General features: G+C 41.1%; 1 protein-coding gene across 3 annotated transcripts in view; it reads right to left on the bottom strand.

The window, feature by feature from the left end:
- Nucleotides 1-20,896, bottom strand: part of bbs7 (Bardet-Biedl syndrome 7) — a 76,013-nt gene that overhangs the window by 35,791 nt on the left and 19,326 nt on the right. For all 3 annotated transcript variants that reach the window (XM_063046522.1, XM_063046523.1, XM_063046521.1), the window contains 7 exons: nt 19,534-19,599; nt 18,451-18,513; nt 15,106-15,281; nt 10,423-10,609; nt 7,753-7,825; nt 6,859-6,975; nt 5,820-5,950 (listed from right to left, as the gene is read on the bottom strand). In XM_063046522.1, coding sequence (XP_062902592.1) covers nt 5,820-5,950; nt 6,859-6,975; nt 7,753-7,825; nt 10,423-10,609; nt 15,106-15,281; nt 18,451-18,513; nt 19,534-19,599 — 813 coding nt within the window. The remainder of the gene's footprint in view (nt 1-5,819; nt 5,951-6,858; nt 6,976-7,752; nt 7,826-10,422; nt 10,610-15,105; nt 15,282-18,450; nt 18,514-19,533; nt 19,600-20,896) is intronic.

The following is a 20,896-nucleotide window of genomic DNA, read 5'->3' on the forward strand; positions in this document are numbered from 1 at the left end:
AGAACTATCCCTAGAATATGGAGGCAACATGTAGTATATGATAATAGCTTAAAATAACATACCCATAACCCTAACAAGAGGAATTCTGCAGGTGCTGGAAATTCAAGCAACACACATCAAAGTTGCTGGTTAGTCCTGACGAAGGGTCTCGGCCTGAAACGTCGACTCATCTCTTCCTAGAGAAGCTGTCTGGCCTGCTGCGTTCACCAGCAACTTTGATGTGTGTTGCTTGATACCCATAACCCTACTCATTTCTTCTCCTTCCAGATACGTAGGAAATCTATCATTTTAAATGTTATAGCTGCAGTAACCAATGGTGGAACAGAGACCTCAGAGTCAATGCGGGAGACAGAGTCCTGTGGACAGGCAACAAAAGAAACAGAAGCCCAATGGGTAGAGAGTGCCCAGGGCTCCATTAGCAGAATGTTCAGTTAGCCATGCCATTCCGTGTCTCCTCATCCTTCAATTTCTTTTAAGAACATCTCCTCAAATCTTCTTCATTTCTAAGTACTCCCCTAAACTTAACCAGTCTTTACAGTGAAAGACAAGGAGTTGACTAAGATGAGTTGCACTCCTAACTTAAATTTTACACTGTGACAGCTCCTAATTTTTCATGACATTGGCTGACCACATGACAGAAATTGTGAACTCAATTGTTCAACGGTGAATAGTCCATATATCATGGTCCATCTGAAATTCCATTTAACTCTTTATCCAAAGCCTACATTTTCATACCAAAATGCAGCAAGTGCAAGGAAGTTTATGAACCCTTTAGGATTTTCTCTATTTCTGGCTAAATATGACACAAAATGTGATCAGATCTTCACACAAGTCCTAAAACTTGATAAAGAGAACCCAATTAAATAAATAACACAAAAAATTATACACCCTATCCTCATTATATATGTTTTCAGACAATGCGGATTCACAGTTATGCAAGGAACCTATTTCTACTAACGTCTCCTTATATGCGTCCAAAACTCACAGTTATGCGAGGAGCACTGCTTTCCCGCCAATACAAGTCACATGCGCACACCTCACAGTCTCACTGTTGGGCTGAGAAGCACCACTTTCCCGCCAATACAAGTCAGGTGCGTGTGCCTCACAATCTCACTCCCGCCAGTGTTGCATTGGTTTTGGCAAGGTGTGGATGCGTGATCTTGCGCTCTTAAACTTTTGTTGGTTTTACCTACGGTGCAGTGTTTTGTGCTTGAAATATTTAACTATGCCTCCTAAGCGTCCGATGTCATGTCCTGGGCCATCAGCTGAGCGGCAGAGAACTGCTTTAACACCTGAAAAAATGTTGGAAATTATAAACAGCGCAGCATCAGCTGAAGGTAACACAGCTCTGGGACGCTACTGCCGGGAACAGAATCTTGCCTTTAAAGTTCTTTTGTTGCTTGACAATGCGCTAGCCCATCCTAAACATTTGGACAGCATTCATCCTAACATAACAGTGCGTTTCCTGCCGCCTAACACAACATCGCTGATTTAACCACTTGACCAAGGTGTGATTCACATTCAAGGCGTACGTACCTTGTTTTTTACGGCGAACTATCTCTCAGATGCTGCAAGCAACAGACGATTTTGAAAATCCTGGGAGTTTACCAACTGTGAGGGAATGGTGGAAGTCGGAACACTTGGCACAAATGGCGATGGACATGGACCAAAGTTTAGAACGGAGTCAGCATTTCAGTCGTTCCCTGCCATCAACCCTTCTACCCTACAAGCAAGTTTATGCTGAAAAACAAAGTGCTGCCAAGCAAACAACCCTCACCACTTTCTTCAAACCAGTGTCATCTCCTGCTGCCGGCAGTTCTGTGAGTCTTCCTTCACCCCTTGCTGTGCTTGATATGATCCTGACGACCACAACCATCCACCTTATCCATGTAAAGCTGCCCGACACCACAACAACCACTCATCTCCTGGAGCGAACACACCTGTCACTGTTGGTGAGTGCTGTACACCCTAGGATGTTAACTTTCTGTGATTTATTACATTGAATATTACCTTAAATTGATGAAATATAATACAAATGTTGTCTTGTGGTACTGCCTTTGTGTAGTATTGGTATGAAAATGTGAACAAATTACAGATAAAACATAACGCATTTTCTCCATTTAAATAATTATTCACATTATGCGTCAATTGCGAGGAACGTATCCCCCGCATATAATGAGGATAGGGTGTACTTGTTCATTTATTTATTGAGAAAAATAATCCAATATTACAGATATTTGTTGGAAAAAGTGTGTGAACCTCTGGGATTATCAGTTCATTTAAAGGAGAAATTAGAGTCAGTGGTTTCAATCATTGGGATGACTATCAGGTGTGAGGGAGGGAGGCCCTACGCTATTTAAAGAACATAAACCTGGGTCTTCACTATCAAAGTCTGATCTTCACCACACAGGTTTTTAGAAATGTGTCATGCTTGATCGAAGGAGATTTCTCAGGACCTCAGAAAAAAAGTTGTTGATGCTTACCAGGCTGGAAAAAGGATACAAAACCATTTCTAAAGAGTTTGGGCTCCACTAATCCATAGTCCGGCAGATGGTATACAAATGGAGGAGATTCAACACCGTTGTTACTCTCCCCAAGAGCACTCAACCAACAAAAATCACTCCAAGTGTAAGGTGTGTAATATTCCAGGTCACAAAGAACCACAGGATAACATCTGAGGAGCTACAGGCCTCTCTTGCATTGGCTAATGTCAGTGTTCATGAGTCTACCATCAGACAAATTCTGAACAACAATGGTGTGCATGGCAGGATTGCAAGGAGAAAGCCACTACTCTCCAAGAACACTGCTGCCTGTTTAAAGTTTGCTAAAGACCAATCACAAACAAGAGAAAATCTGCAGATGCTAGAAATCCAAGCAACACACAACAAAACACTAGAGGAACTCAGTAGTCCAGGCAGCATATATGGAAAAGAGTACAGTCGACGTTTCAGGCCGAGACCCTTCATCAGGACTGGAGAAAAAAAGCTGAGGAGTCAGAGTTAGAAGGTAGGGGAGGGGGAGCAAGAAACACAAGGTGATAGGTGAAACCAGAAGGAGAGGGGGAGGGGTGTAAAGAGATGAGAAGTGGATTGGTGAAAGAGATACAGGGCTGGAGAAGGGAAAATCTGATCGTAGAGCCCAGAAGGCCATGGAAGAAAGAAAAGGGGACAGGAGCACCAGAGGGAGGTGATAGGCAGGCAAGGAGATAAGATGAGGGAGGGAAAAGGGAATGGGGAATGGTGAAGTGGGGGGGAATGCAGCAGCATTACCGAAAGTTCAAAAAATTAATGTTCATGCTATCAGGTTGGAGGCTACCCAGACAGAATACAAGGTGTTGCTCCTCCAACCTAGAGTGTGACTTCATCGTGACAGTAGAGACCATGCACTGACATGTCAGAATGGGAATGGGATGTGAAAATAAAATGGGTGGCCACTAGAAGATCCTGCTTTTTCTGGTGGATGGAGTGTAGGTGCTCGGCGAAGCGGTCTCCCAATCTACATTGGGTCTCACCGATACATAGGGACCCACACCAGGAGCACCAGATACAGTAGATGACCCCAGCAGACTCACAGATGAAGGTCGCCTCACCTGGAAGGACTGTTTGGGGCCCTGAATGGTAGAGAGGGAGGAGGTGTTGGGACAGGTAGAACATTTGTTCCATTTGCAAGGATAAATGCCAGGAAGTGGGGAGGGATAAATGGACAAGGGAGTTGTGTAGGGAGCAATCCCTACAGAAAGCAGAAAATTGGGGGGGGGCGGGGAGGGAAAGATGTGCTTGGTGATGAGATCCCGTTGGAGACGGCGGAAGTTGCGGAGAATTATGTGCTAGACACAGAGGCTGGTGGGGTGGTAGGTGAGGACAAGAGGAACCCTATCCCTGGTGGGGTGGCGGAAGGATGGGGTGAGGGCAGACGTGCATGAAATGGAAGAGATGCGGTTGACGGCAGCACTGATGGTGGAGGAAGGGAAGCTGCAGCTGAGGGCAGCGTTTATGGTGGAGGAAGACCATGTGGATAAGCCAGAGGCTATTGGAAGAGTGCTCTGTGGACTGACGAGTCCAAAATAGAACTGTTTGGCTTAAATGAGAAGTGTTATGTTTGGTGAAAAGCAAACACTGCATCCCAGCATAAGAACCTCATTCCACTGTGAAAGATGGTGGTGGCAGTCTCATGGTCCGGGCCTGCTTTGCTGACCTGGGACCAGGATGCTTGCCATCATGGATTGAACTATGAATTCTGAATTGTACCAGCAAATACTACAGGAAAATGTCAGGGTATCCATCCATGAACTGAAGCTCAAGTGAAAGTGGGTCAAGCAGCCAGACAACAACCATAAACACATAAGTCAGTTGACTAAAGAATGGTTAAAGCAGAAGAAATTTCATGTTTTGGAATGCCATGTCGAAGTCCTGACCTTAATCCTATAGAAATGTTATGGATGGACCTGAAGCAAGCACCTTATGCAAGGAAGCCCACCAACATCCCAGAGTTGAAACAGTTTTGTAAGGAGAAATGGCCTAAAATTCCTCAAAGCCGATGCACAAGACTTATCAACAGTTACCGGAAACGTTTGGTTGAACTTATTGTCGTACAAGGGCTTTACACCAGTCACTGAAAACAAAGTTTCACATACTTTTTCCAATAAATACATGGAATGTTGGATCATTTTATCTCAAGAAATGAATGAAAAAGTATATATTATTTTGTGTTACAGGTATTTATTTAATTGGGTTCTCTTTATCTAGTTTTAGGACTTCCATGAAGATCTGATCACATTTTAGGTCATATTTACACAGAGAAAGAGAAAATTCTAAAGCGTTCACAAACTTTCTAGCACCACTGTATGTTGTGCTAAATATGTTCAAGCATGCAACACATGGATTATAGAGTCCATAGAAGAATCACATTATTTGGAATAAGCATTTATCTGCATCAGTTATTCTTTTTTCCCCAATTTTGTGACTGTTTCTCACATGTGCCCTCATTTATTAACACTACTGTTATGCTGGTAATTCGCTTTTTGTTACGAATTAAAGGAAAGATATTTAAAACATTCCCATTGAAATCATTTTTAGAAATTACCATTTAAGTAAGGAAATTAATTTTATTTTTCTTTTATATCATTTCTTCTGGGCTAGGATTGGATATTGTGCCATAAGTAAAACACCAATAATTTGCTATCCAGTGGTTTGAAAATCCTAATGGTTTGGCATCTGGTTCACTGGGTTCCATTTCCTGCACTCCCTTTAAACCTGCTGGGGCTGTTTCCCATGCTCCCTCTAAACTTACTGGGCTTAATGGAAAACTTACTATACCACTGTGTAACATTTTTAACAACATGCTTGGGTATTAATGAGAGTAATATTCACTGGCACCATCACATCCCAAAGGGCCAGAGTTTTATTGTGAGTTGATACTTAAATAATGAAAATAACATTAAGAATAACAACATCTGTGGCAAAAGGGGAAAAAGATAACAAAAAACAATGGAATAAATATCAATACAGGAAAAAATATGATTCAATTAAAGAAACACGCAAAGCATTTTCAATTGTGTATTAGGAATGCAGATATTATACCAGGTTACTGCTGATACCAAAAGAATGAAAATTGCATTGAAGTCAAAGAATAAAAACATCTGCAGCATGAATGAGAAAGGGAAAGGCAAAAGCACTAAAATATTAACCAACACCACCAGTGAAAGATGGTCATAATTGAAAACACAGATGTATATGTGTAATTTCAATTCATTGAACATTGAAGCACGTTAACCTAAAATCATAGAGCCATCTTTATTCGCTCAAGCTTTGAAGACTTACATGTTCATATCGAAGGACTGGCTCATTATTGTTATCAAACCCATAGACTTCCACCATTCCATCATCACGGCCAATAAGCAGCTCTCTGACACCATCTCCCAGAATGTCATAGTAGTCAACACAAAGAGCACCTGCAGTCCATACAAAAAAAGATTAAATTTTTCTCCCTGCAGTTTCATTTTTTAAAGAAATTACCAATTAGTTCTATAACTTTTCTCCCCAGTTCTGTTCCAATTATAATAACAACTGGATTTGAAAACATACTGTAGTTTCTTCAAGAACCAGTTCAAGATTCTGAATTCCCTTTCTTACAAAGCAAGAAAATTGAATTTTCACCAAGAACAAAAGTAGCTTAGATAGGCCCACCATTTCCTAATCTATACAGTGGCTAATTGGGATCTGACAATAAATATCTTTATTATCTGATTCTACCTGGCAAAGATATCTTTGTCAGTTTTGTGCAACATGGCAACAAAACTGCTCTCCATACCATCCTGGATTAGATCAGGTAAAAGTTCAAAGCCCTAAACATATTCAATTCTCAGTAATTCTAAAATGAAACCTCTGAAGAAAATAAACTACATTTTCCTAAAGTTGATTTTGTGCAGAATTGCATTTCACTATTCGTCAGGAAAGGAAAAGGAAAAGGAATATTGATCTTGCGTACCAGATGTATTCTACTTAATTATATTATGAAGTTAAATCTGACTCTAGAGGTAGTCACATGAAATCATCTTGTCAATGACAATCCAAAAATAAATCAAATTGCAAAAATGTTAAAAATAATTAATTTGTAAGGACTGCTCAAATGATTTCAATTGCTTGTGTTTCAAATTAATTATTTGTTATTAGGACTCTTATTTGCTTTAACTCTGTTTTAATTCTGTTATTTATATTAGCACTTATACCTTATGGGAATTAGTTGGCTCACCAGGCTTCAAGAACAGGAGGTTGAACTATGTGACGTCCTTAAGCAAAAATTAAACACTTCTTCTCTCTAACCAAGCCCATTTAAAAAGACATGCAAAACGTCCCTTACCTCCCCTTTTCTTCTCATTGGAGATTTCCCACCGATGTATTGGAGAACTCTTAGTAACCTGTACCAGTCCTATTTTTCCATCAGAAGTTCCATAAATTAGCTCTTCTCCAGAGTCACCTAGGCATATTGAAAAGTATATTCTCGTTTTAAATACAACACCATAGCATTTACAAATAAAAATGACTTAGTTTTACAAAACATGCATTTGAGATAAAAAGCACAATATGGATACACTGGGAAAGAACCTGACCAGCAATCATGTAGCAGCATTGTCATTACTTTTCCACTTCAATTGACACACAAAAAGTTCATTGCTGAGATTGGTCGGAATAATTAGAAATCAAATGGTGGTTACAGCAGCAGCAAGGACATGTTGTTTCACATATAGCATCAATTTGGGAATTCTGCACTTGAGTATCCAAGGTAAGGTACAGTATAAATGCAAGAGATTCTGCAGATGCTGGAAATCCAGAGTTACACACACAAAATGCTGGAGGAACTCAGCACATCAAATCAGCACCTTTGGAGAGGAACAAAGAGTCAACGTTTCAAGCTAAGACCTTTCATCACAACATCCTGATGAAGGGCTGCAACTCAAAACTTTAACTCTTTATTCTCCTCCTTAGATTCTGCCTGATCTGGTGAGTTCCTCCAGCATATTATGTGTGTGTTAGAGTATAAATGCAATTTTAGGTTAGTTGAGTGATATGCTTGTGCAAGGACCTAGTTTTTCCAGTTCTGTTCAGCGAATTTAGTAAACAGTGTTGCAACGTCATACACTGCAATTGGAGTATGGTTGCAGGCAGTGGATAACAATTTATGGGCTCAACTATACAATCATTGCAGAATAAACTATTATTATAATTCTACTCATGATTCCAGTATTATACTTACCTCCATTTCCATTGTGTAATGCCAGTACTTTAGGTACTCCAGGAACTTCTACCTTGTACAACAAGTCAGACCCCTGGTAAAAATATAATGAGTACAAGATTATCAAATAAGCTGACTATGAAGTATGTGAAGAATAAAGTAATTAAAACTGATTTTAAACATACTAAATTTACAAATTTTTACAAAACCTTCGTTCCCAGAGGTCACATAAAATGTGAACATGGAGCATATTATAATTGGTTAACCCTCATGTCAATTTTCTGCAATATTCCACTTTAACCTTCAAGAATTATTCAACATATGCAGCATTTCAAATATACTTCCACATAGAGTAGTATCCATCAAGAATCAAGAGCACAGTTAGATTTTAAATGCTCTCGTTTCTACTTCTATACATTTTCTAATTTTGATCATGGGATACGATGCCAGTATAGAAACAGGGACTATTCTCTTGCTCTATATTTTTTTCTCTTACCAGTTTCATCTAGCTATACATTTTTACATGCGATTACAAGCTATAGAAATTCATCCGTGCTGTTTCTTTTGGCATTAAAATTCATCAGCAATCTACATGCAATCCTCCAGTAATGACTGTTCTGAAAATTGTTTGTGAGTTAAAATGAATAAAAACTGTATGGGAGGGGTATCTCAGAAACGGCTATGACAGGAGAGCAATCAGGAACGGGAATACTCAGTGTGTGAGCGAGTCTGCTCAACACACCTTGCTCTGCTTGAACCTGTACACCAGTACGTGATTGTTGTGGCTTAGTTCAGAGTGTGGGAGGTAGGTGTGAGAGAAGCTGCAGCAGAAGATGCCTGCAGCCCCAAAACAATCAGCGTATCTATTCCAATAGTCTATCAAATGGCTGATCATATCTAGGGGTTGTTCAGAGTCAGGCGAACAAGATTAAGATATTCACTAGTGTTATTTTAGAAATGACACTAGCAGGTTCAGCTTCAGGAACAGCAGGCATTAGGGCTGAATTTCCAGTACCTTCCCTCATAGTGCTGAACTCGAAAGGTTGCCCTAAAGAGTCACATTACCACTCTCTGCTACACTAGACTGTATAATAATGGGAGTGGGGGCCAGGGCAAGTGGAAGAAAAGTGGCAGGGTTATTCCAGGGTCAATGCTACCTGCCCATGTTTCTTACAGCTTCTTTATGCAAAGGGCAGTTGTTGCAGGAGGATGCCTGGGAATTACCTTCAGAATCATGACCACCATATAGAAATGATTACGCTATTGGGAGCATCTCACAGTTTAGCCAAATACCCACTCCAAGTTAGTGCATAAAAAGTTTCATTTATCAAAACTTAAAGATTTCCACTTTGCCAGTGCAGTTATTCTCGACCTTTGTGGCATTTCTCAGCACAGTCAAACTACAAAGATTTTGAGACAATTTGTTTATTTAGGATTACCTCAGCTTTGAAAGCTCTGTGGATACTTGTGTATATTTGTCATTTGAGGCTTGACTTGAGGATTCCAAAAGTGCATCCATTCTCTTACACCACCCTCGTGACTTCCTGCTGCAAGTGTCAGCTCCTTTGTCACATGTCCTACTATTGTACTTTATATACTCCTGATACAATGTTTATGGAACTATTTCTATTTTCACATAATTTATCCTGTCATTTAATTTTTAGGCGAGCTATGTTGACTGGGATCCCAGTTTGGACCAGCCTTCATGAGCTTTATTTGACAAGAGAAAGATTCTGCTTTAATTGCACAAGAGTAAAGTCAGACCTCCAAATAATGTTCAGTATCACCCTTCGCTATTATTAAAAGTGGTTGAAATTTTTGCTAGAATAGAAGTTTGGTTAATGCATATTGACATCACCTGCTTGGGAAAATTAGTGCTAAGGCAGCAACACCTTGCACTCAAAGTTTCATACCTTATTAGCACACAGTATTAATTTACTCAAAAACATTTGTGAAACAAGTTAACGTTATTTTAACATTCCTGCGCAATGCTGACTTTGTGGTATCGCACAACAAATTTCTAGGCCTAATTCTACTGTCTACATAATCTCCGACTTGCTATTATGGGATACTTTTTTTTTCTTAACATCTTTCCATTATTTTCTTTATCTATGATTGATTTTCTTCAGTTCAACCATCCAGAAAAAGCAAAGGCTTGAGAGAATACTTCCACTGTTTCCTGGATCAATACAACAGTGTGAAACATTGTTGAGATACGCCAGAAAATTGCTTATCATTTACAATCTTATGGGAAGAATACTAATGATGATGATGATGACGTCAACTCAGGCTTGAGAGGCCAGCGTTGGGCATTTTCATGCCTTACAAGGCACGGATCGGAAGGCTGTGTGGGGTGCCACTCCTTGCACAGACATTTCGCAGTATTTTTCTTTATTTTACGAGGTCGAGTTGTGAACTCTACACTCAACCCGGCACGGATGGAAAGCATACTCGGGAGTGGCCCGACTGGATTCGAACCCAGGAACCTCCGTTCCGGAGTCCGGCGCTTTATGTCACTGTGCCACCAGCCAACCTAAATTTAATTCATTACTATTTTAACTATATTTATCCTTAAATACATTTTTAAAAACATGGCAGTAAGTTAATGCAAACATTGAAAACAGCCACATTCTTTAATTCTGTCTCAGAAGAATTGCTCCAAACTGTAATATCAGCACTCTGCCACATTACCTTTAACACTCTAAGCACCCGGTCTTGGCAGGCCAGTATTGGTGTAATATTGTCCACTTTTTCCACTGGCAAACAGATTATATCATTGTTCTTGTCACTGGATAGGTAGTAGTCCTGATCTTTACAGTCACAATAGTGGTTATAGATATAACTTGCACACAGGAAAAGATCTGCACCAGACACATACCTATGAGGAGCCAAAGTACAATGAAAATTACAACAGGGGTCTCAAAGCACAAGTTCACATGCATAAGTACTTCTTTTAAGTGAAAGAAAATAAACAAAAGACTACTGATTTGTATATCATAAACACAAGAGATTCTGCAGATGCCGGAAATAACTAGCGCACTAATCGTGAGTTGGAAAACTACGACAGAGGAGACGGTGCACAGGTCCGGGAGTGAAGTTCAAAAGGGAGAGCTTCGCGGGAACGCAGCTCTATCCGGCGCACCAATTGTGTGCTGGAGAGCAGGGAAGGTTCCGCCATAAAAGGGAGACACTGCCTAGCGGAGTGGTCATAGTCAGAGTGGTAGTGCTTTGATCGTTCGGGCTTCAGTGAGGTAAGTGGGTAAATGGACTTAGGTTTTCCTTGCATTTTTTGAGGAATAGAGAGCATGCTGTAGAGTTAGTACTTTGCTCTGAGTGTCAAATGTGGGAATCCAGGGAATCTTCCAGTCTCCCAGATGGCCACATCTGCACCAGGTACACCGAGATGCAGCTCCTTAGAGACCCTATTAGGGATCTGGAGCTGTGGCTTGATGACCTTGCTTATTAGGTAAGTGAGCAGGAGATAGATAGGAGCTACAGGGAGTTAGTCACCCCACGGCTGCAGGAGTTAGATAAGGGTGACTGTCAGGGAAGGGAAAAGAAGAGCTCAAGTACTAGAAAGCACCCCTGTGGCCTTCCCCCTCAGTAACTGTTATCTAGTTTTGGATGCTGTTGAGGGGTCACGGCGATCGGGTCTCTGACACTGAGCCTGGTTCCGTGGTGCAGAAGGGGAAGAGGAAGATGAGGAATGTGGTAGTCATAGGGGATTCCATAGTGAGGGGAACAGACAAGAGATTCTGTCAGCTTGATAGGATGTGTTGCCTTCCAGGTGCCGGGTATGGGATGTCTCGGATCGGGTGCAGAGTATTCTGAAGAGAAAGGGTGAACAGCTAGAAGTCTTGGTACACTTTGGTACCAATGACATAGGTAGAAAAAGGGAGGAGGTCTGGAAGAGAGAATTCAGGGAGGTAGGTACGAAGCTTAAAAACAGGATCTCTAGGGTAGTAATCTCAGGATGCTGTCCGTGCCACATGCTAACGAGCACAAGAATAGCATAATCAGAGAAATTAATGTGTGGCTGAGAGACCGGTGTAGGGGGCAGGGCTTCAGGTTCCTGAATCATTGGGGCCTCTTCTGGGGGAGGTACGACCTGTACAAAAAGAATGGGTTACACCTGAACCCAAAGGGGTCCAATATCCTAGCAGGCAGGTTTAATAGAACTGTTAGGGAGAATTAAACTAATTTGGCAGGGGGATGGGAACTGGAGTGACAGGGCTGAGGAAGGGGAAAACAGAAATAAATCAAAGATAGCGTGCAACAGAGATGATAGAAAAGACAGGCAGGAGGTGAGGCATAATCACAGCCAGTTGGATCAGTTACAGGGCAATAGAGGCATGGTGCAGTTAAAACAAATAAAAAACAAATACTGGACTGAAAATGTTATATTTGAATGTACGCAGCATAAGAAATAAAATGGACGATCTTGAAATTCAGCTATAGATTGGCAAATATGACATTATGGCCATCTCTGAAACTTGACTAAAGGATGACTGCCATTGGGAGCTGAACGTCCAAGAATATAAGGTGTATCGGAAAGACAGGTTAATAAGCATAGGTGTGGCCCTGTGTATAAGAAATAATATTAAATCATTAGAAAGGGATGACCTACAATCGGAAGGTGTAGAGTCTCTATGGGTTGAGTTAAGAAATGGCAAAGGGTAAAAGGACCCTAATAGCAGTTGTATACAAGCCTCCAAACAGCAGCCGGGATGTGTATTACAAATTACAGCAGGAGATAGAAAAGGTGTGTCAGAAGGGCAATATCATGATAATCGTTGCGGATTTTAACATGAAAGTAGATTGAGAAAACCAGGTCGCAGAGATGGGGTGATGAGGAGGAAGTGAATGCGTATTTTGCATCAGTGTTCACAGTGGAAAACTTCTGCAGTATACCAGACATTCAAGAGTGTCAGGGAAGTGAAGTATGTGCAGTGAAAATTATCACTGAGAAGGTGCTCAGGAAGCTTAATGGTCTGAGGGTGGATAAATCTCCTGGACCTGATAAAATGCACCCTCATGTTCTGAAGGAAGTAGCTGGAGGGATTGTGGAGGCATTAACAATGATCTTTCAAGAATCGATAGATTCTGGCAGTGCACCGGATGACTGGAAAATTGCAAATGCTACTCCGCTGTTTAAGAAGGATGGGAGGCAGCAGAAAGGAAACTATGGACCTGTTAGCCTGACATTAGTGATTGGTAAGTTGTTGGACTCGACTGTTAGGGATGAGATTACAGAGTACCTGGAGGCACATGACAAGATAGGCCAAAGCCAGCATGGTATTCTGAAAATCCTGCCTGACTAACCTACTGCAATTTTTTGAGGAAATTACAAACAGGGTAAACAAAGGAGATTCAGTTGATGTGGTGTACTTGAATTTTCAGAAGCCCTGTGACAAGGTGCTGCACATGAGGCTGCTTAGCAAGATAAGAGCCCATGGAATTACAGGAAAGTTACTAGCACGGGTGGAGCATTGGCTGGTCGGCAGAAAACAGAGAGTGGGAATAAAGGGATCCTATTCTGGCTGGCTGCCGGTTACCAGTGGAGTTCCACAGGGGTTGGTGTTGGGACTGCTGCTTTTTACAATGTACGTCAATGATTTGGACTGTGGGATTAATGGATTTGTAGCTAAATTTGCTGATGACACAAAGATAGGTGGAGAAGCAGGTAGTGTTGAGGAAACTGAGAGCCTGCAGAGAGACTTAGATAGTTTACGAGAACGGGCAAAGAAATGGCAAATGAAATACAATGTTGGAAAGTGTACGGTCACGCACTTTGGTGGAAGAAATAAATGGGCAATTACTTAGTTGGGGAGAGAATTGAAAATGCAGAGATGCAAAAGGACTTGGGAGTCATTGAGCAAGAATACCTCCAGGTTGAGTCAGTCGTGAAGAAGGTGAATACAATATTGGCATTCATTTCTAGAGGTATAGAATATAAGAACAGGGATGTGATGTTGAGGCTCTATAAGGCACTCCTGAGACCACACTTGGAATATTGTGTGCAGTTTTGGGCTTCTTATTTTAGAAAGGATATACTGACATTGGAGAGGGTTCAGAGAAGATTCACGAGAATGATTCTAAGAATGAAGGGGTTACTGTATGAATGTCTGGCAGCTTTTGGGCTGTATTCCCAGGAGTTCAGGAGAATGAGGGGGGGATCTCATAGATACATTCTGAATGTTATAAGGCCTGAACAGATTAGATATGGCAAAGTTATTTCCCATTGTAGGGCAGTCTAGGACAAGAGGGCATGATTGAAAGATGTCCACTTAGAACAAAGATGTAGAGAAATTACTTCAGTCAGAGGGTGGTAAATCTGTGGAATTTGCTGCCACGAGCAGCTGTGGAGGCCAAGTCAGTGGGTGTATTTAAGGCAGAGATAGATAGGTTCTTGATTAGCCAGAGCATCAAAGGGTATGGGGAGAAGGCAGGGAAGTGGGGATGACTGGAAGAATTGGATCAGCGCATGATTGAATGGTGGGGCAGACTTGATGGGCGGAATGGCCTATTTCTATCTTATGGTCTTAAATACAGAGCAACAGACAAAATACTGGAGGAACTCAGCAAGTCAAGCAGCAATTATAGAAATGATTAAACAGTCAACCTATTGGGCCAAATCCTTCATTAGGACTGAAAAGGAAGGAGGAAAATGCCAGAATAAGAATTGGGGAAAGGAGAAGAATGGCAAGCTAGAAGGTGATAAGTGAAGCAGATGGGTGGTAGGGGTGGCGGGGTGGATGAATTAAAAAGCAGGAAGGTGATAGGTGGAAAAAGGAGAAAGGTGGAGAAGAAGGAATATGACAGGAGAGGAGAGGGGATCATGGGAGAAAAAGGAGGAGGAGAAGCACCAGGGGGAGGTGATAGGTGAGGGGAAGAGGTAAGAGGCCAGAGTGGGGAACTGAAGAAGAGGGAAGGGAGAGGGTAAAAATTACAGGAAGATGGAGAAACATATGTTTACGCCATCAGGTTGGAGGCTACCTAGATGAATTATGACGTGTTGCGCCTCCAATCTGAGAGTGGCCTCACATTTGCATGTTGGAAAGGGAATGGAGATAGGAATTAAAATAGTTGGCCAAAAGGAAATTCTACTTTTTGAAGATGGAGTTTTTTTTGTATTGATTTGTATATATCCTGATTACATATGAAAGTGGGCAACAAATGCAAATTCCAAACTGAAGCACACTTGGAGAGAAATGAATACATTTACAGAAGCAATAAAATGGAGTGAGCTTGCAGAAAGATTGTGAAGGAGAGTAATCCTAACTACCATTATCCACTAATTAATGAAAAGTTGTATGGTACAGGATGTAATAAGTCTGAACAAAATTAGACAGATATAATTAACAAACCACTTACAGAGCTCGAATACTTTCCATGAGATTACTTTCAAATGACAAGAACTGCTTTCCCTTTTTAGTGAACCCGCGCACCTCTGAACCAGCGCTAATGAAGATCTTCTCTTGTGGAGTACCAACGGCTCCTCCCAGTTCCAACCTGGAAACTTTCTGGCCTGGCAAGGTCTTGAACACTGGCTGTATACAATTCAAATATGCATCCATGAATACAGAATCAAATTTATTATCAATGTCTTATAATGACGTGAGTTTAGTTGTTTAGCAGCAGCAGTATAATTCAAATAGATAAAATTACTATAAATTACAAAATAAATAGTGCAAAAAAGGAATAATGAAGTATGTTTATGGACATTTCATGAACCATTCAGAAATCTGATAGTGAAGGGGAAGAAGTTTATCCTGAATTGTTGCAGCTTTAAAAACACATCCTTTAAAGTATAGCAGCATCACACATTTCAAGAAGCCATTGGAATATTTTCAAGCACAAGAAATAAAGTCTGATCTAAATCAGCTGAAGAACTACAAGGTGTACTATTACATATATAATTATTCTTCAGGCCAAAGTCAAGAAGCTCTTCCCCACTAGTTCCAAATGAAGCTATTGTGTTTGATTTGGCCTAGGTCTTACGCTTAGCCCAACTAAACTATTGTGGTCAGTGTGGCAAATCAAGATGCAGGCATTGCTGCTGTTGTTGTCTCATGCAGCCAGATCTTAGGCGGTGGATTCAAAGATGAGGCCCTTAGATCATCTGAATAGCCTATTTCTAGCTCATTGTTCCCACATGCTCCTTTTATTAAACTATATTTTTCATTCTCTAATATTTTGATCATTTTGCTACCCTAATCCTTCATGAGAATGTACTTAAATTGAAGCTAAAACAGCTCAACTTTAAAAGCTTTTAATTGTTTGACTACAAACAATTTCAATTCAGTTTTACTCTTCAAGCTTTAATTTTAATTTATCTGGGCATGTTTTGTTGTCATCCAATGAAAGTGACCTTTCTCCAACTATTTTTAACTTGGAACTGGACAATAGGGTGACCCGTTGGGGCACCCTTCGAGAGAAGGGTAGTGCAGTCTGATGTGACCAGAATGAACATTAAATTTTCCTGAATGCTATTGGTATTGCTTTGCTTTGGAAACTGAAGTAGTAAACCTCAGTTTATTAAAGAAGAACGACACGTAGCAAAGCAAATATAGCTCCTCCTCGTTTAACGAAGGACACTTTTGATGGCATCATTTCTGGCTTATCTGCCATCCAGGAGATCTCAAATGTCCTCTTTCTTTAAGGATCATAGTTTCCCTTCTGCCGTCATCAATGATGCCCTCACCCGCATCTCCTCCATTTCCCGCACCGGCCCTCACCCCATCCTCCTGTCACCACAATAGGGACAGAGTTCCCCTTGTCCTCACCTACCACCCCACCAGCCTCCAGATCCAGCACATTATCTTCCGCAATTTCCGCCACCTTCAACAGGACCCCACCACTAAGCACATCTTTCCCTCTCCACCCCTCTGCCCTTTCCGCAGGGATCGTTCCCTCCGTGACTCCCTGGTCCACACATCCCTCCCCACAGATCTCCCACCCAGCACTTATCCCTGTAAGCCTAAGTGCTACACCTGTCCCTACACCTCCTCTCTTGCCACCATTCAGGGCCCCAAACAGTCCTTCCAGGTGAGGCAACACTTCACTTATGAGTCTTTTGGGGTCATCTATTGCATCCGGTGCTCCCCGTGTGGCCTCCTCTACATCGGTGAAACCTGACGCAGATTGGGGGACCGCTTCGTTGAGCACCTCTGCTCCGTCTGCCACAACAGACAGGATCTCCTGGCTGCCACCCACTTCAACTCTGCTTCACATTCCCATTCAGATATGTCCATACATGGCTTCCTTTACTGCCAGGCTGAGGTTAAACTCAGGTTGGAGGAGCAACACCTCATATACTGTGTGGGTAGTCTCCAGCCCCTGGGCATGAACATTGAATTCTCTAACTTCCAGTAATTCCCTCCCCCTTCCTTCCCCCGTCGCTGTTTCACTGCCCCCTTCCCCAGCTGCCTATCACTTCCCTCATGGTTCCGCCTCCCTCTACAACCCATTGTGCTTTCCCCTATTACTTCTTCACCTTTCTTGCCTATCCCCTCCCTGCTTCCTCTCCCCTACCCCTTTATCTTTCCCCTTACTGGTTTTTCACCCAGCACCTACCAGCCTTCTCCTTCCCACCCTCCCCCCCCACCTCCTTTATAGGGCCTCTGCCTCCTCCCTCTTCAGTCCTGAAGAAGGGTTCCGGCCCGAAACATTGACTGATCATTTCCACGGATGCTGCCTGACCTGCTGAGTTCCTCCAGCGTGTTGTGAGTGTTGCTCTGCCACCCTTGTGCCTCTCGTTGTCATTCTGGAGACGTGCAGCCCTTTCATCCCCTGTCTCTTCATCTCTTCTGCTGTTTGTTCTTTGTCTCTGATCCTGGAGATATGCATGCCTCTCCTCCTCTGTCTCTTCTTCTCTCATCTTTTTTTGTCCTGACTCTTTGATTCTGGAGTCGTGCAGCCCTGGCCTCATCCAATTCCTGTTCTCTCCCTCTCCTTGCCGCTTCCTGACGACGTCTGATGTCATCTCTTGACCATAATGTCCCCCTTTCCACACAGCATAATTAGACTGACCATTTTTTTTAACCCTAATGATGGATAGAAGATACGAAGCACTAACACCAAAGGATACTGATTATTCTTGATGATGTATTTGGCGCTCTCCTAAATGGATGTGATATAGTCACCGCTGTCCTTCGACTGCAGCAAAGGGTTTCATGGGTGTCTCGGAGTACGTTATTACAATAAGATTTAATTATCTCTTATTGATGGGTGGCAGTTAGATCTGTCCCAATCCTGCACATGCTGATAGTGATGAGAGAATGTGACCCCTCGAAATAGAGCTGTCCTGCCCTTTTGCTCCAGTAGGTGTCGCTGCTGAGACTGGCCATGCGCATGCGTTGGGCTGTCGCGTCCCGATTTCCATGACGGCCAATCGGGTCTCGGGTGAAAGCCAGCCTGTTGATTTTTGGTGAATGAGCAATTTTATACGAATATATAACCCTGATCTTTGCCTACATTCTGTAAGTTTGCGCATTTTAATTCGATTGAGCCAAAAAAAGTGCCACTGTAATGCACCATTTGCGCTAATTGGAGGTCACAAACAGACAGATAGAGCATGAGAGTTTTAGTAGTAAATAGATACTCTATATCTTTGCACAGACAGTCTAAATCTTGTAGATTCCACCTTTATTCCTTCTCCTCTCCTAATTACAGAATCCTGTGCAAGTATTTATTTAAATGTCTAAAATTTATACTTACAACCGCTTCTCCCTTTTTAATTCCAAAACAAGTAACCACTCCATCTTGATCTCCAATAACAACCTAATAGAACAAATTAAAGACATTAAAATAACAGAAGTCTATAAAGTATATTCTAACTAGTTTAAAAAGAAGTTCAAGTGTTGACAGAAAATTAAAAGGTAAGATTGCAATAAAAGTTTTTAAACATATGGCAAATATATCCTGGCTAGGTAATTTGACTGCTGCTATAACAAGGGCAGGGTTCTAACTTTCTTGACCTTCTCCCCCAATAGTTACACTGGAAATGGAAAATCAAATGACTATCTTAATATGAAATTACTTAGAGCTGCCATTATTGACTCCTATTCTCTATTATTTCCCACACCATTTTTGCCCTCTTCCCTTCCCCCCAACTCATTCTTGCTCTCTCCTTTCCCCACCCTCTGTTTGTCTTCACAACACCTACACGTTCCCTCCCTCTCTTTAACCACCAGTCCCTCTCCCTCCCCAAATACCCCTCACCCTTCCCCCTCCCTCTCCATTTTCTTCTCACACACTATCCTTCCCCTCCCAGCCTCAAAAATGCTTCTTATCTCCCATCTCTGCCTTCCTTCATCCTTTCTCTTCCCAACAATTCTCCTTCAATTACCCCTTCACCCTAACTCTTCCCTCTCCTCATCTCCCTTCTAATTCATTTCTCCTCTCTTTTACTGCTCTCCCTTTCCTCTCTCCATCCCTCATCTCTTATCACCCATTCCCTCTATCATCTCCAGCTTTCTCCTCTTCCATACTCTCTAATCTGTACTATCTTCCTCTTTCTCCTATTGCCCCTGCATTTTTGCTCCATCACTTTCTTCCTATTCCTCTTCCACAATGGTCCTACTCTTCCTCTCTGCCTTTTTCCTACTACTCACCTCTCAACTCTAACCCCACAAATCATCTTTAATTTTAATTTCTATAACTTGCACCATGTACATTAATTATTAAATTAACACGAAAATAACATTTAAGACACCTGCAGTGTTAACTTATGCCACTACTACAATCATTTTAATTCACCAAAAATATCAACTTAGATTAACTGATAGTATTAAAATTGACCTTTTGGGTTGTTCGGCGTCCTGATGCAGGTAACAACCTCATAGTCTTTTGGGAAGTAACTCCGACCTTTGTTACAGATAAAGGAACAGAAATTATACATTTATTCCAACATAAAGATCATAATAAATTCTGAATGTACAACTTACTGCAGAATACTCAAATCTGTGGAAATGTTCTTTACTTGTAATAACACAATTGAACCTGTATTATATCAGAGTGCTTTGCTAATAGAGTTTGTGCAACATTATGTCAATGAAACCCGAGTCCTTGCCAAACTGCAGATTCCATTACTGGAAGAATAGCAAGTATAGATTAAGCAGACAAACAGAATGTGCCCTGTCCTTGAACTGACATGCAGTACATGTACATGTGTATAAAGGAATGACTAGGCTGCCTTCTTTTGGAAGTGATCACCTGCTCTTCTGCAGTGCTAGTTTTCCCTTACTGCAAGTAAAATAAATGTACTTTTGATTGATCCACTCTGAGTTAATTGCTGTTTGTTATAAGACACAGCAAAAAGGTGCTCAGCAAATGTGAAATTAAACCATGGTTATCTTTTATATATGAAATTTAACAGAAATTACCGAATAAAGATCAAAGAAACCATCTTGACTCACCACATCTTATTAAAATCTCATAAACTGAATACAGTTAAACAATTCCACATGTCCAACCAAGTTAACTCAGTACAAAAATTAATAGTGGCTCTCACTACAGCATCCAGATGCATCTTGGTTAATTCCAAGGATTGTGCGTCTAGCTTTCTCAATGAATGCCAATATGATACATTCATTATTCTTTCTGTAAGGAATTCCCTGACAAGAAATCATGCGTTTTCAGAATAGTAAACACAACCTGTGGAAGCATGAAGCTGAAAATGTTCATTTGTGGGACAGGACACTTTGAGTTAAATACTTGCTATCAGTGCAGAAATTATCTTATGACACATTAAAAACATGCACAATATTGGCAAACATAAATCTGATAACCATTTTGTCAACTGTATGTCTTAAAATATAGTATATTTTAAGTAGATTTCATAAGAAGTAAATAGCTATGCAATAATTATAATAATTATAGATGCTGCTTTTATGTTAAGTCTACTTTAATTTGAGGATAGTTCACGTAGGTCTTTAATGACCCATACCTACCTTTGTAATTAAATACATTAAACTGCTCATATCTTATGTAATCTTTAGAACTAGTATACGAAACATATCATTTCTATGGAAAGTAATACTTATTAAACTGTTCATCATTTCATTTTTTTCCCCCAAGACAATGTAGGTTCTGTGTATCATAGCTGAGCCTGATTGCATAACCTCTGCACTAAATGTTATATATAAAAATAAATTGAGCAATG

Source organism: Mobula hypostoma, chromosome 4 (assembly GCF_963921235.1).
Source record: "Mobula hypostoma chromosome 4, sMobHyp1.1, whole genome shotgun sequence".
Classification (NCBI taxonomy): Eukaryota; Metazoa; Chordata; class Chondrichthyes; order Myliobatiformes; family Myliobatidae; genus Mobula; species Mobula hypostoma.